Source organism: Numenius arquata, chromosome 12, assembly GCF_964106895.1.
Source record: "Numenius arquata chromosome 12, bNumArq3.hap1.1, whole genome shotgun sequence".
Classification (NCBI taxonomy): domain Eukaryota; kingdom Metazoa; phylum Chordata; class Aves; order Charadriiformes; family Scolopacidae; genus Numenius; species Numenius arquata.
In genome coordinates this window covers 26,640,620-26,654,280 of record NC_133587.1, presented here as the reverse complement: position 1 = coordinate 26,654,280, position 13,661 = coordinate 26,640,620, and the positions used below count along the sequence as shown (strand labels likewise).

At 36.8% G+C, this 13,661-nt stretch overlaps 1 protein-coding gene across 1 annotated transcript in view; it reads left to right on the top strand.

Moving 5' to 3' along the window:
• The window catches only part of PRTFDC1 (phosphoribosyl transferase domain containing 1), a 46,498-nt gene that overhangs the window by 20,906 nt on the left and 11,931 nt on the right, over positions 1-13,661 (top strand). The window contains exon 4 of the mRNA XM_074157258.1: positions 5,409-5,474. Coding sequence (XP_074013359.1) covers positions 5,409-5,474 — 66 coding nt within the window. The remainder of the gene's footprint in view (positions 1-5,408; positions 5,475-13,661) is intronic.

The following is a 13,661-nucleotide window of genomic DNA, read 5'->3' as shown; positions in this document are numbered from 1 at the left end:
GTAGTCAAAATAGGTTAATGTGATTATGATGTAGATGCCATACTGACACTTCCCCAACCAGAATATTCCTATATTGAAGTACTTCTCAGGAGGCAGGCTGCAAAGCAAGTAAGTTTCGTACTGGAGTGTCAACATCCAAACTGGAACATCAAAATTTTCATTTTAATTATTATGTTCATGACTGAGATGGTAGAGCATGGTCGTGTAGCAAAAGATATTATAATTATTGAACAGTATATAATTTCAAAGCAGAATTCTTTATACTTGCAGATATATCTATCTAAACTCTGCCAATACCTGCAATTAATTTCTGCAATGCTATTTTTTTAAATGCAGAAATCTTGGTTATATTATGAATCAGTTTGCTGCAGCTAAGTCACATAGAATTAATAATTTTCTTTATAAAGTTGTGTGACAGACATTGCTTCTCTGTTTTCTTTTTTGAAATATATTAACTGGAAAGTAATTTCTTGTCATATCTGCTTTGCTTTCATCTGAGTATTATGTTTTTTCTCAACTGAAAAATGTATCTGTAATATGTGTTAATTTGTGTGCCAGAGTGTACAGTTCTGCTTGGTGTTTCTGTCATTTCAACTTCTATTGCAGCAGTGTACTATAGCCATAGATCTGAAAACATATATGCATTTCATAAGTCAATTGTGTCCATGTGATGTTTCAAAGTCTTAGATCTTCTTTACTGTATGCTCAGTGAGGTTTTTAGGAAGAAAATATTGATCTCATCTCTTAAGCTGGGATTCATCTCACCTAACTTCAGTTTGCTCACAGTTAGGTGTCTAGGTGTAAGTTATTTGCTGTAGATATCCCATATGATAAAACAGGTGATTTACAAGACTAATCTCATTTTCTCCATTGATTATGAAGGGAGCCCAGGATGCATAGATTTAGATGTCTCAACTTTCAGATACCTAAATTAGGAACAGAATTATCCTGTCTTTAATGAGGGCATTTCAAGGTCATGGGTCACTCTATGAGATCAGAAGCAGCATAGATCACATGCAGTCTTAATGGAAAATGAAAAGGTGAGGCCAAAGTAAATGTGGAAACTGAACTCTGCTCTGCTTTAGTGCACATCGCACCAAAACTATTGGTGAAGTGGTGCTAGACTCTTGCTTTTCAAGCTCTACCAATTGTGGGTCATTCACAGTTAGAAACCTCACAGGCAATAATTCTTTCGTAACCATTTCACTTGGCCATTAGGGAAGGATAAGAGAAGCCTTAGAGATGCTCTGCATTCAATGGCTTGAAGTTCCAAGGGACAACTGAAAGCGATGGTCTGCCAATCACTTCTTTTTTGTCAAAACCTTCTTGGAAAACCCAGTTGTAGGAGATGGGATGAAGCAAAGTGAGAGAGCTGCCCTTGGGTTGGTGGATCTGCTGTGTCACTCAAATGGCAGAAAGCAAAGCAGAACAGGTCCGATGGTCACATCCTTCTTTGTTAAGAGTTTTCCTGATGAATTTGGGGAGAAAAAGGTAATCACATTTTTTCAATAAATTCCATATGAACTGTGCAAACTATAGTAACTTAATGCGTGATAATGACCCGGTGTCCGTCTTTCATAATTTAGCTATGCATTTAAACTGTTATGTTAGAGCTTCTTTTTTGCCATGATTGTTTCAGTGAGCCCAATATTAATGTACTCCAGATTCTGTTTCTTTAGAAGAGTAACAGATGTTCACAGTTTGGTACAATTTTCAGATGAGCAATGCTGTTCATAATAAATTTTCCTGAGACCACCCAACTCATTTCACTTGTAACTTGAACTGTGTCCAAGTGTTAATCTCAGGAGATGTAGAAGAGATGTAATAATTCTGTGCCCCACCCAGTTCAAAAGACATGACTTAGTATAGATGGAATTTAAGTATCTATACTTCCAATCAACATCGAAAGTCAAAGTTTTATCTTGCATGCCATGAAAAATAGAGGTGGAAGCAGCAACATTCTTGCTTTCATTCATCAAGTATTCATAGGATCTGAAGATGTATATTGACATGGTCTGAATGAAATAAAATTATAAAACAAAGAGGAACAGGTGAAAAAGCACAACGCAGCAAGTAAAACCAAAGAAATTGAGATTTATCCTGGAAAATGCAGATTTATTTAACACAGGAAAAAATCAGAAATGCAGTATTAAATATAGCTTGCGATGTGACAAAATGCATCATGTCTTGTTAGAAACAGTTGCAATAAATTTTGTGCTGCATTAACCAAAATATAGTGTGATTTTGATATGTCTCTATCTGGGACATTATATTCAGTGTCAAGCATTTAACAGCAGAAATAGTGTTGATAGGGTTTAGGGATGTTAGAAAGCAAGTATTGAGGAACTTTGGGAGATGGAACTTGTAATTCATGTCTCTGCATTTATAAGAAGTCCTAGAGACTCAGTCATATCAGTTTTGTCAAGGCATGGAACAACTCCCAAAGGAAAAAAGGAGCTCTGAATGACTTGAGACCATGAAAATTAAACAAACAGTTCTGAATTGACAGTAATTGGTACTGAATGAAACAGTACCATTTTTTTTCTTCCCTGACATTTATTGTACTTTATACTTAACATTTAGTGCAGTGTTATTTTGAGATTATAAACTGAGAATTCAGAAAAAAGCATTGAGAGGTTCCTATGGCAACCATAGTGTGCACATTATCTATATGAACATTATGATTACGGTAACGTGACATCATGGTATTGAATCTTGCTGTTTGGCAGGTGTGTATTTTACATTATGAGTTAATTGATGAACATAGAGTTATAGTTATAAATGACATTAAAATTAATGATCTGAATTATTTGGTTTTTTTGCAATAGAATTGCTCTAGTACATGGTGCAAGTAATTTCTTTAAATTTCTTGAAAACACCTTGGCTGGAGGATTCTGAGCTGCATTTTTATATATGTTTTTAGGCACGGTGAATACTCAACCCTGTCCTCTGACAGAAATCATTCTCCAGTCAGAACATGGGGGTTTTCATAATTGTGTGCAGTTGTGTCACAACAGCCAGTGTGTGAATACGCAGATTGACAGGATGCTCTGATCCCTTGGCTCTCAATGGCTTTTGTGTTTGCTTAACTGCTTGCCAGCAATGAAGATGCTATTTCAGCATCTTCCTTTCAGCTGGAGCCAGAAATACCAAATGCAAAGGAAACAGTGCTGCTGTGAAGACCGCTAAAAGAGATTTTTTTTAGTTAAATAAATTCATTAATCATTGCTGCTCACTTATCTTCCCCACCTTCCCTCCCCCTGGCTCTTTTTAAACTAGCAACTGAAGGCAAACTGCCCCTTCAGTAATTCCTGCGTGTTGGTTGTTACTCAAATTCCAGTCTTTCTTATTTGGAAATGAAAAACAAAATTGTCACTGCCTTGGTTACACACGCCGTGATAGATATTAGCAACTATCTGCTTTTCATAGTCTTGACCTGAATATGTCCCTGACTTTTGAAGAGTGACCTGTCTTGCTCTACAACAAAAGGCTTATGCTTTTAAACCTGAACATAAGATCTTCTCTATCCCTACTTTTTATTTAGTGTTAAAATAATATTCTGAGGACTCAGTTGATTGCTTCGGTTTTTTTTTCTTTCTGTTTTTCTTACAAAAGTAAAAGAAATGTTGAAACTTATATTAGATAAGACATATGGGATGTAACCTTCATTCCTGCTTTAGCTGTTTCCCAGGAAACAAATCAGAGCAGCATGAAAAGGATCTAAAGCTCCTAGATCCGGTGGAGAAAAAGTGAAGGCAGGTCTAAAACCTGTCTTTTAAGGCAATGATTGCTAAGAACCTCTTACAAAGCTGTAGTGTGAGATTTTTTGGGGGAGTGGAGTCTAATTAAAAGGGTGCATCTGCAGTATGCAAACCTGGAGAAATTGTCATCTGGGCAATTCTGCAACCTTTACTTACAGTTACTCAGGAAGGCTGTATTAATTTAGACAATCCATTCCCATGGGGACCATGATTAGTTCCTGGAGATGTCAGGTTGCTTGTGATCAACTGGCTGCAAAGGTGCCTTGGAAGCCCCTGGACTTTTGCCACCTGGTATGTGAGTGTGGGCAGATGTGGTTTCCATCCGCACAGCGTGCAGCGGTGACCGTGCCGCGTGGCAGGCGCGTGTTGCTTTTTGAGGGGAAGAAGAAGAGCTATAAACTCCTTAGCCCAGAAAAAAGCACCTGCCTTCTAAGTCCCACTGTCTCATTATTTATTTGTGGAAAAACGTTTGACTTCAGAGCGCTGGATTTATGAAATAAAAGCAAAGTATTCAAGTATAGCGTTTCTGTCAGTTGTTTGTAATGATAATTCCTGATGTTACTGGTAAACTACAGCATCATGTTGTGGTGCTGCAGCTGTTATTAAAATTGGACTAGCACTGTCTTCCTATGGCTAGAGGGATTAGATTAGCACATGCAGCAATTTGGCAAAAAAACCACATTAACTATACTTACTTTTGCTCTTGCTTTGTCTGGAAAGTTCATATAGCCTGGCCATGACTGTATATTTTTTAATTTGCTACTTTCTTTAAGGTCTCTTTGTCTTCCTGTAAAAGTAGGGCTACTGTATGTCTGCCTTATGTGATCTTAACTTTGTGTGCTGCTGATAATAAATTTGAACTAGAGCTGGTTGAGAATTTTCTATCAGAATGTATTTCAACTAGAAATGTCTGTAAAACAAATTTATCAAAAGAAGTTGTTTTACTGATTTTTTTTTTTAAATACTTTTTCTAATAGGAAAATCAAAGCTTACTATTGTGTTGCATTTAGTTCAACCTGATTGGCAGTATTTTATTTTATGGAATTGACCTCAAGGACTTTATCTTTGAGTTAGCTGAAAAAGCAAAAGCAAAACTCTTGAAACTGTATGGCACACTGAAACTAGTCTTGATAACAAGGGATAATTTTTCAAAACTTTCGTGCCCCCCCCCCAAAAAAAAAACTGAGTGAATGTCTTCAAAAATAGCTGAGTTTTCTGTATGAGTGACAGATGTAAACACATTTGGTCTGTCTTTCTAAAGACTCTTCCAAAAAAAGAAAGTGCTTACAGGTGTATGGTCAAGTGTTGAGATCCGCCTGTCTTCCCGCTGTGAAAGGGACAAGTACATTACTCAACACTTGTCATACTAAGAAATAGCAACCAAGGGAGCATTATGTATTTTAAAAAGAAAGAGGCAACCTTTTTTTGTTTAGTAAAACCTGGAGCTTGTTGTTAGCTTAAATACAACCAGGAGATGATAGAAGCCACAGGAACAAGCGAGAGCGGGTTTTGTCATACACCGATACTAACAAGCATTAGAAAATATTGGTAATCAAGACTATGAAAGATCAAAAAAAAGTTACCGTGTTTCTATTTCTATTTTATACAGTTATATCCAATTTCAAAGTTTTGTCTTTCTTCTTTCAGAATGATCAATCTATGCAAGATATGCAGATAATGGGAGGAGATGATCTTTCAAAGCTGACTGGGAAGGTTTGTTAATTTTAAATTTAAGAAAGAAAATACATCCACTAAAAACACTTTAGAAAAGGTATATAATTTTGCACATGGATTGTCAGATACTAATATTGGAATCAAAGAAATTTATTAATCTCTATTAAATTGCTGTAATGTCATTGCTTTCAGATTGCAGATGCCCAAAAAGGCCAGAATGTAGCTCCTCCATCCTAGTGTAGGGGTTTCCCAAGAGTTGTACAAATGCCATCAGTGAGACTGTGGGCAAAATTTGTACTGGAATGCTTCCCCTGAGCTTGTTTATGTCGTGGAGCCTTGTTTTTTCTGCCCTTGTTGGGTGCATGCAAGTAAACTGCACGTTGAGTATCCCTGTTGAATTCAGCATATGAGGAGTTTAATACAGTTTTGCCTACTGTACAAAGTTCAGTTGTGGAACTTTTCACTCAGGTAGTCAAATGGGATTTTTTTTTTTATGACTGTATGACTGAATTTGCTTTGCACTGTGCTTGAACATAGTGGTAATGAAAGAGAGTGGTTTGAGTCAGTGAAAAGGCTATTTTCATCCAACCGTGGTAATACAAAGCAGTACTTTGAAGAGGAAGGAAGGCTGATTTCATTAATGTTCTATGTGGAAAATGGTCAGAAATGGGTTCTTTACTTATGCATTAAGGCAACATAATACTTATCTTGTTATTTGTACTGTACATGCAGTTACTCTTTTATTAGCCGGCACTAAGTAATACCAGTTTCTTCAAAGCACTCAAATGTAGCACTAGCAAACTCATTTGTTTTGTTGTACACACAAGAAAAAGAAGAGACAAACTTAACTTTAAATATTTCATTAATATTAAATAGGTTTTGATGCAACTAGAACTTAAATTAAAAAAATGGTGCTACATTCAGAATATTTTATTGATACATATGTCCTCAATTTGCATTTCTAAATACTGCTTCTGGGTGTTTGTTTCTAAATTATCACTAGAGCATTAATCATGTTCTTGGAAAATATTAATTTGCTACTTTCTTGTATTCAAACACTGGAGCTACCTGTTCTTCTATGATGATTTTGCATGTTTCTCTACCTCACAGGCAGAACTGGCAGTGCACCTGTTCATCTTACCTAACATATCTCTTTCCCAGATAGTCCAAACACTTTCTAAGCTTCCAAACCCGGCTCCCCTTCCCCATCTTCCAATTCCAAATTTTCTCCATTAATAGTTCCAATTATTGATATCTTTTTCAGATATAATCTTTCTAATATAATTTGAATTCACTGGGGCAAAACATTATTTTTTCTCACAGGACTGTTGTGTGTCCACATGTGTATGAGAGAGAAGGAAAATTTCACCCCAAGTAGTTCTGCTCTTTCTAAAGATGAAGTAAATTGTTGTCTTATACTGAAAATCCTGGTGACCTGTTTTTCATTGGCATGGCCCTCCTGTTCCCAGGGATGGAACAGGACATAAAATACAGCTGTTGGGAGGCTAGGAGATACCTGGGGAGAAGACTGAACAGCAATGTAGTTTAAGATCACTGGGTCAGGAGGCTAGGATCTTGGATAGGCGGGAAGAGGCTGGTTTGGGAATGAAGGAGGCTGCTGATGAGGAGGGGATCCCAGAGCTGGAAGCTGGGTGTGGAGAGGCTGAAGCAGATCAGGAAGGGAGGGCTGGGACTAGCAGGGGAGCAGACTTGCTAAAGGCAAGGCACGTTCGGCAGCTCTTTGCATGTGTGGTTGTCTGTGACACAGCTGATGTATGAATAATTAAATAGCATTTTCACTATAACACGTGAGAATGGGGTTTCCTTAAGACTTATTTTACTGATTGAAAAGCTGGGACGCAAAGCTTGAGCTCAAATGTTCATACCTACACATCTAAAGTTGGATATATGAAGGAGTTGGCCTTATGTCCATGGATGCCAACTCCTCCATCTGTTGTTGACTTAAGCAATTAGTGCAAGTATTCAGCACGTTTTACGAATCAGCCATTTGCAGACTGATTCAAAGCCTCCTACAGTCAATGTAAATCTTTCCTTGAAGTGTTTTTTAGTACCTTAGTTTAGCTGCTGGCTTTTAAAACTGCTGGCTCTAGTAACCATTCTGTCACTGAGAGAATTAGTGGAATACTTACCGATAGAATTCAATTTCCCTGCTTTTAGGCTAGCTTGGTGCTTCTTCTGTCTGCTTGGAGTACTTACTTAATAAGAAAAGCTTGTAATTGTATTGAAAAATTAATATGCCAAGTTAAGTCCCATTTACTTAGTGATCATGAAAGGTGTTTTCAGAAGCCAGCATGGGTTCAGAAAGCAAGTTCCATTAAGTTTCTGTAAAGTTCAAAAGCATCAATAACATAGAGAGTTTTGAAATCTGCAGGCAAAAGTCTAAGATTTTTATCTTAAAGTGCTCTTCATTAAGTAATAATACCTGGAAGCTCGGCTAGCCTATAATCTTAGTGAACAACTAAGTCATTTTCCATGCGTTACTTATTATTGGAAAAAAAGATTACTGAGTATATTCATGAACGTGCTCTTCTATAACAATGTTTTTTCTGAGGAAGCTTAAAGAAAGCAAGAAATTTTAAAAGCTAATTAAAAAGAGGCTGTTAAGGATAATAGTTCTTCAGAAGGAAGAATATCTCCTCTGTACTTCTCTACAATATGCTTTTGTTTATAAAAATATTATAAGCCTGGGAAAAATGTATAATGACCCAAACCATGAAAAAGAGAGGTATTCAGAGAGAGAGGAGAGTTAGCATACAGACCCAAACTGCTACCTGAAGAAAATCATCCCCAATTTGAAATTATTCTTCTGTGAAAAAGGTCACAGAGGTAAGAATGAAGATTTCCATGGCATGAATCATTAAAAAAGGCACTTGAAGAATGAGTCCTGATATAGCTTAAGACTCTAATGCTTTGTAGCTATTCATTTCTATGCAGAAAAACTAATTTCAAAATCTCTCCTTTCGTGATGTAAGTGGTGAACATAAAATGTCTCAGTAGCTGATTTTGTAGTTAAGTAGCTGCTTAGTTCTCAATTACTTTAAAGCTGAAAAAAAAAAGCTTTAGAGCTTTTTTGCTCCTTTTGGCAAAAATTATCATTAATGTTTGTAAAGAGGAATAAATTTTGAAAATGGGGAGAAAACTAGAGGCATTGTTTCAAAGCAAGATGGCTATGAAAATTTACGTAGATGAGGTGAAAGAAGAAATTATATAACCCTATTTAGTATTAATACTGTAATCATACTGTATAATACTGTAAAAATTTTTAACATATTTTAAAGTACTTTTGGCATTTAAACAAAGTAAATTTTAAAACATCTAGAAACTTCAGTAGATTCAGCTGTACCAGAGTGTGAGTTATCACTGCCGTTTGCCTCTTGTATGGGTGTATATTTTGTCCCAAGAGCTTTGGAGCTGGTTACGTAGTCCAAGTCTCTACTGACAGGAGTCATTCTGTATATCGCTGTATACATAATATGTCCTGTAACCTTTCAAAAAAGCACTTATACCATTTTGACTCATCTCCTTGCAAATGAGAGGTTAGACAAAGTCGTAAACATAGAGTTTATATCATTTTGCAATTTCAAATTCTTATTACAGTAGTATAATGTATTTGGTGTCAAGATTAGATCCATATATTTTTGTCTTTATCACTATTTCTACATAACATAGAATGTGAATGAAATTAATCATCCTTATTTGTTAGGTTAACTTCTAATTAAAACAAAGTAGTTATGTAGTTAGCATGATACGATTATGGAGCCAGTGATTTCTGATATTCCATCTGTCTGTCATATGGATCAGTGCTTATGTTCTTTATGAAGAGCTATTGCCCTTGTTCACAGTAAGTGCATCTTGTTGACAGCTGGTGGTTTGGGCATTGTCGGAAAAGTGTAGAAGGTAACAAATAATGATCAAGAAAAAAAGAAAGTGCATGTCTTATATTCTCTCTGCGCTTCATTGTGTTAGTTTGAGCTACTACTACTCTCTAAATAACTCCTAAAATAACTGATCAGCTCTTATCAAAAAGAGGTTTCACTCAGAGGAAGGTACCCACCATGCAACACTCCTCACTTTCTTCTGGCAGGATGTGTGCTATAAAATCTCCAAACTTCCTTTATATGTATCACCTAAATCAATTTATCTACTGTCTACCATTTTCGTGCCCCACTTGCCATATGGGAAGATGTTCCAGGAACATAATGCAATCTCACTTTCTTTTCTTATGCCTCTCATTTCTTCTCGTATTTTACTGACCAATTTTCTCTGCGTGTCATAGGTTCTAACAACAATTCTGAGACCTGTTTCTCTAGCATTCTCCTAACTATGTTAACATTTCAGTATTTAATAAAACATAGATGTGGCAGCTGTGTGACATCAAGTTTTATTCTTCAGATTTAAGATACATATTGTCTTCTCCTTCACCATTCCAAGTTTGTTTCTCAGAATTCTGTTGGTTCTATATTTGTCATTTTTTCTCTCCTTCAGTATTCACTGCCTTGTCTAATGTTGTGCTTCCTCTCCCTATATGCATTCCTTTCTGGAATAAATCCCATAAATTTGCAGAAAAAATAATGGCATTCTCTTTAGAACATTATGTGCATGAGAGACTATTTATATGACAGTGGAGGTATACAAAATCCACATACACTTCTGCAATAGTCATGTCTCCCCCACTTATCTCTACATCTTACTGTATTCCTATCAGATGTGCTGCCTCGCCTTTTTCATCTTTTCAAAGGTTGATTTTATGTGCCTTGAAGCATTCCACATCTTCAGTATCTCTACTTAACTGCCATCTAAGTGCTTTTTCTTAATTAGATTTTATGCTGTCTACTTTTCTGACAGTTGCCATCCTTAACTGCTTTTTCCACAGCGAAAGACAGTATTTTTTTTCTTCCTGAAAGTCAAATCACCTTTCTTTGCACTTCCTTCTTAGGTAATCTCTTCTACTGTTCATCAGTATTGTCTTTTTTTGTTGTTGTTCTGGAGGAAGGAAAGTTCAAATAAAACTTCCCAGCCTTCCTGTCCCATTTTTCACATGGGCTCTGCTCACCCACTGTCTGCCTGCTTCTACATCATATATGTTTATAATTCTGTTGATAATTTCTGTGTCCAGAAAATCCTCTTCCAATTCCAGATGATCATAAAATTTTACATTTTCCTTCAAGTAAGAGAATAGTGATTCATTCCTGCATTACCTTTAGATAGATAATTTGCTCTACTTATGCACAACAGAAGGGTGCTGTAAAGATGGCTGCAAGCAGAATATGTGTGTGTACAGCTTTGAGCACAACGCTCGCTAAGAACAAAATACAAAACAGTGAGAGCATTCCCTCATGCCCTTCATTATGTCCCCCACTCTGTTAACTCTTGGAGATACTGAACTACTTTTACAGACTGTAAGTAGCAGGAGTCTGTTTATGTAGACTCTCAATGCACTAACCAAGTTGCTCCCATCAGCAGCTGACACTGACCAAACTCTCTAAAAACATACCATTTTTGATATATTATGTCTGTCCTTTCAGGAATTCCATAAGATGCGGGTCAGCCCAGCAGAAAAGATTAAAATCAGACATTCATGACCTTTTCTAGAACCCTGTAGAAAGCTCCTATTTAGATGTCTAATTTCTCAAAAGTCTTCCATATTATATTCATATAACAGTCAACTGTCTTTACTGCTAAAATGATGAACCTAGTTTTCTCTTCTGCATTTGGACAGCTTTTTGCCTTTCACTGTTGCCTTTTTGAATACCTTTCCCTACTAGATTGAGCAGCTTGCCATTATCAAATTTATGTTGCCATATGGTTGCATATTTGCCTATCATCCAGTCATTACTTAAGCTTCTTTTAGATAAAGTAATACATTGGGAGCCTGCCGTAAAGTGCTGGCATACTGTAAGATGTAAATGAGACAGTTTGAAGGTAGAATTAACAACAGGAAATTAATACTAGGCAATCGATGTAGTTGGAAGAAACAAAATTTCAAGCATGCGGTTCCTTCTGCTGGTCTGAACAGAATCAGCAAACTTCCAGATCAGTACAGATTGAGAGAAACTCTTAATTTTAACCTAATATGGTAATCAGATAATTCGGGAGAAAAAAGTGATTGCCCTACACGATCACCTGTCCTGTGACCAAAGGGGCAGATAAAAATGTTAAGAATTCCTCTGAGCTAAAATAAGAGAGCAAATTATCAGCTGTGGAACACCGATAAATGAGTTGGAGGTCAGCTGCAGTGGAAGATTATAATGTGCCATAAAGCCAGTATTTTATTGAGTCTGTGATTTCTAGTGCATAGAGCAGTTCTGAATTTTTGTTCCCAGGCTCAGCTGTTGAAGGTATTTTGTGGTCTCTTTGAGGCTGTGGGCTGAAAGGTCAAAGTTCTTTTGAGAAAAATGTTCTCCCACTGGGAACTTGGCTGTTAATTAAATAAAAGCTATTACTTTCTGCTACAAACATTACTTCACTGTAAGGTGTTTTTTCCAGGTCTCAAATCATTCTTCTCAGTCTTAAGTTCTTTCCCTGTTTGGTTTTTGGGGTTTTTTTTAAAGTTTGTTGGTTTTGGTTTGGTTTTTTGTTTTGTTTTGTTTTGCTTTTAATGTGTGTGCGTGTTATTCTACTGATTTTATGCTGAAACATTTAAGGAGAAAATACTCTCCTTGTGTGCCTACCTGATTTTCTTGCTCTACAGGCAAGGGCTGTGTTTGTCCTCTTAGCTGTAGTGTTGCATTAAGTATGGTTGTTTATTTGATTACTTAAGTAGAGTTTCTGCTTTCCAGAAAATACTCCCCCTTTCTAAGTTTGCAACTTACAATTTTACCTTGTTAAGATTTTACATTTTATGTGAATTCAAAGACAGCCTTTTCCTCAAACTCTTACTTAATGCTAATTTCAAAGCACTGCTATTTCATAGCAATTTTTCCTTTGAAATCAGTCTTCTAAATGGAGCATAAAATCAAAATCTAGAAAAAATTGTTATTCTTTTCCAGGAAGGTGAAAAATAGTTTCCATAGCACTTACTACTGTCAGGCAGGAGGCACACATGATCTCATGACTCTGCTTGGTCTTGTTAGCTGACATTGTTCCATTTGTTACTGACCTGTCGGAAGGTAAACAATAGAAATGTATTGACTCAGTGCTGGAATTTTTTTCAGCTTATTACAAGTCAGAATTTTTCTTATATGTCTTAGAATAGCAATCTACTTGCCGTGTATAAGCTCATGGGGCTTTGAAAAGCGTTAAACTAGAGATTTTGAATTTTTGCAGGTTTCCAGTCCGTTATTAAAAATGTTAAAATTCACAGATACATTGAAATTTATTATAAAAATGACAGTGGGTTTCTTTAACATGAGAGAGAAATTCACATGGAATGCAAGTATTTGAAATTATTTCTTCTTCATTTTACATAGTACTAATATTGTCAAAAACCTCCTGCTTTTTCCAGATGTGCCAAGACATGCTGCTATGAAGCATTTCTATTAGTGTCTGAAAAAGGATATGAGAACACAAATTTTATTTTTGTGTAGATCCAATTTGCACCACAAATTATTTCTGCTCAGTGCAAATGTCCATGTGCAGAGTCACAAGTTGTGTGCACACCGATCACTCAAAAATGGAGAATCTTAAACTCCACAGCACCCCTTTGCATTTAAAAACACAGAGTACAAAGTTGTTATAAATTATCTGGACACAGGAGTTGAATGTACAGTAACCAAGTTTGCAAATGACACTAAACCCAGAGGAGCTGTGGACTCCCTGGAGGGCAGAGAGGCCTCACAGGGGGATCTGAAGAGGCCAGAGAGCTGGGCAGTCACAACCGTATGAAATTTAACAAGAGCAAGTACTGGATTCTCCACCTGGGACGGGGTAATCCTGGTTGTACGTGCAAACCGGGAGCAAGAAGCTGGAGAGCAGCTGGAGAGCAGAAATCTGGGGGTTTGGCTTGATGGCAAGTTGAATATGAGTCAACAGTGTGCCCTGGCAGCCAAAAGAGCCAACAATGTCCTGTTGCGCATCAAGCGCAGCATAGCTAGCTGGTCAAGGGAGGGGATTGTCCCACTCTACACTGCACTGGTGTATAGTGTGTACAGCTTTGGGCTCCTCAGTGTAAGAAGGACATCAAACTATTAGAATGTGTCCAGAGGAGAGTGACCAAGATGGTGAAAGGTCTCAAGGGCAAGACTTATGAGGAGCAGCTGAGGTCAC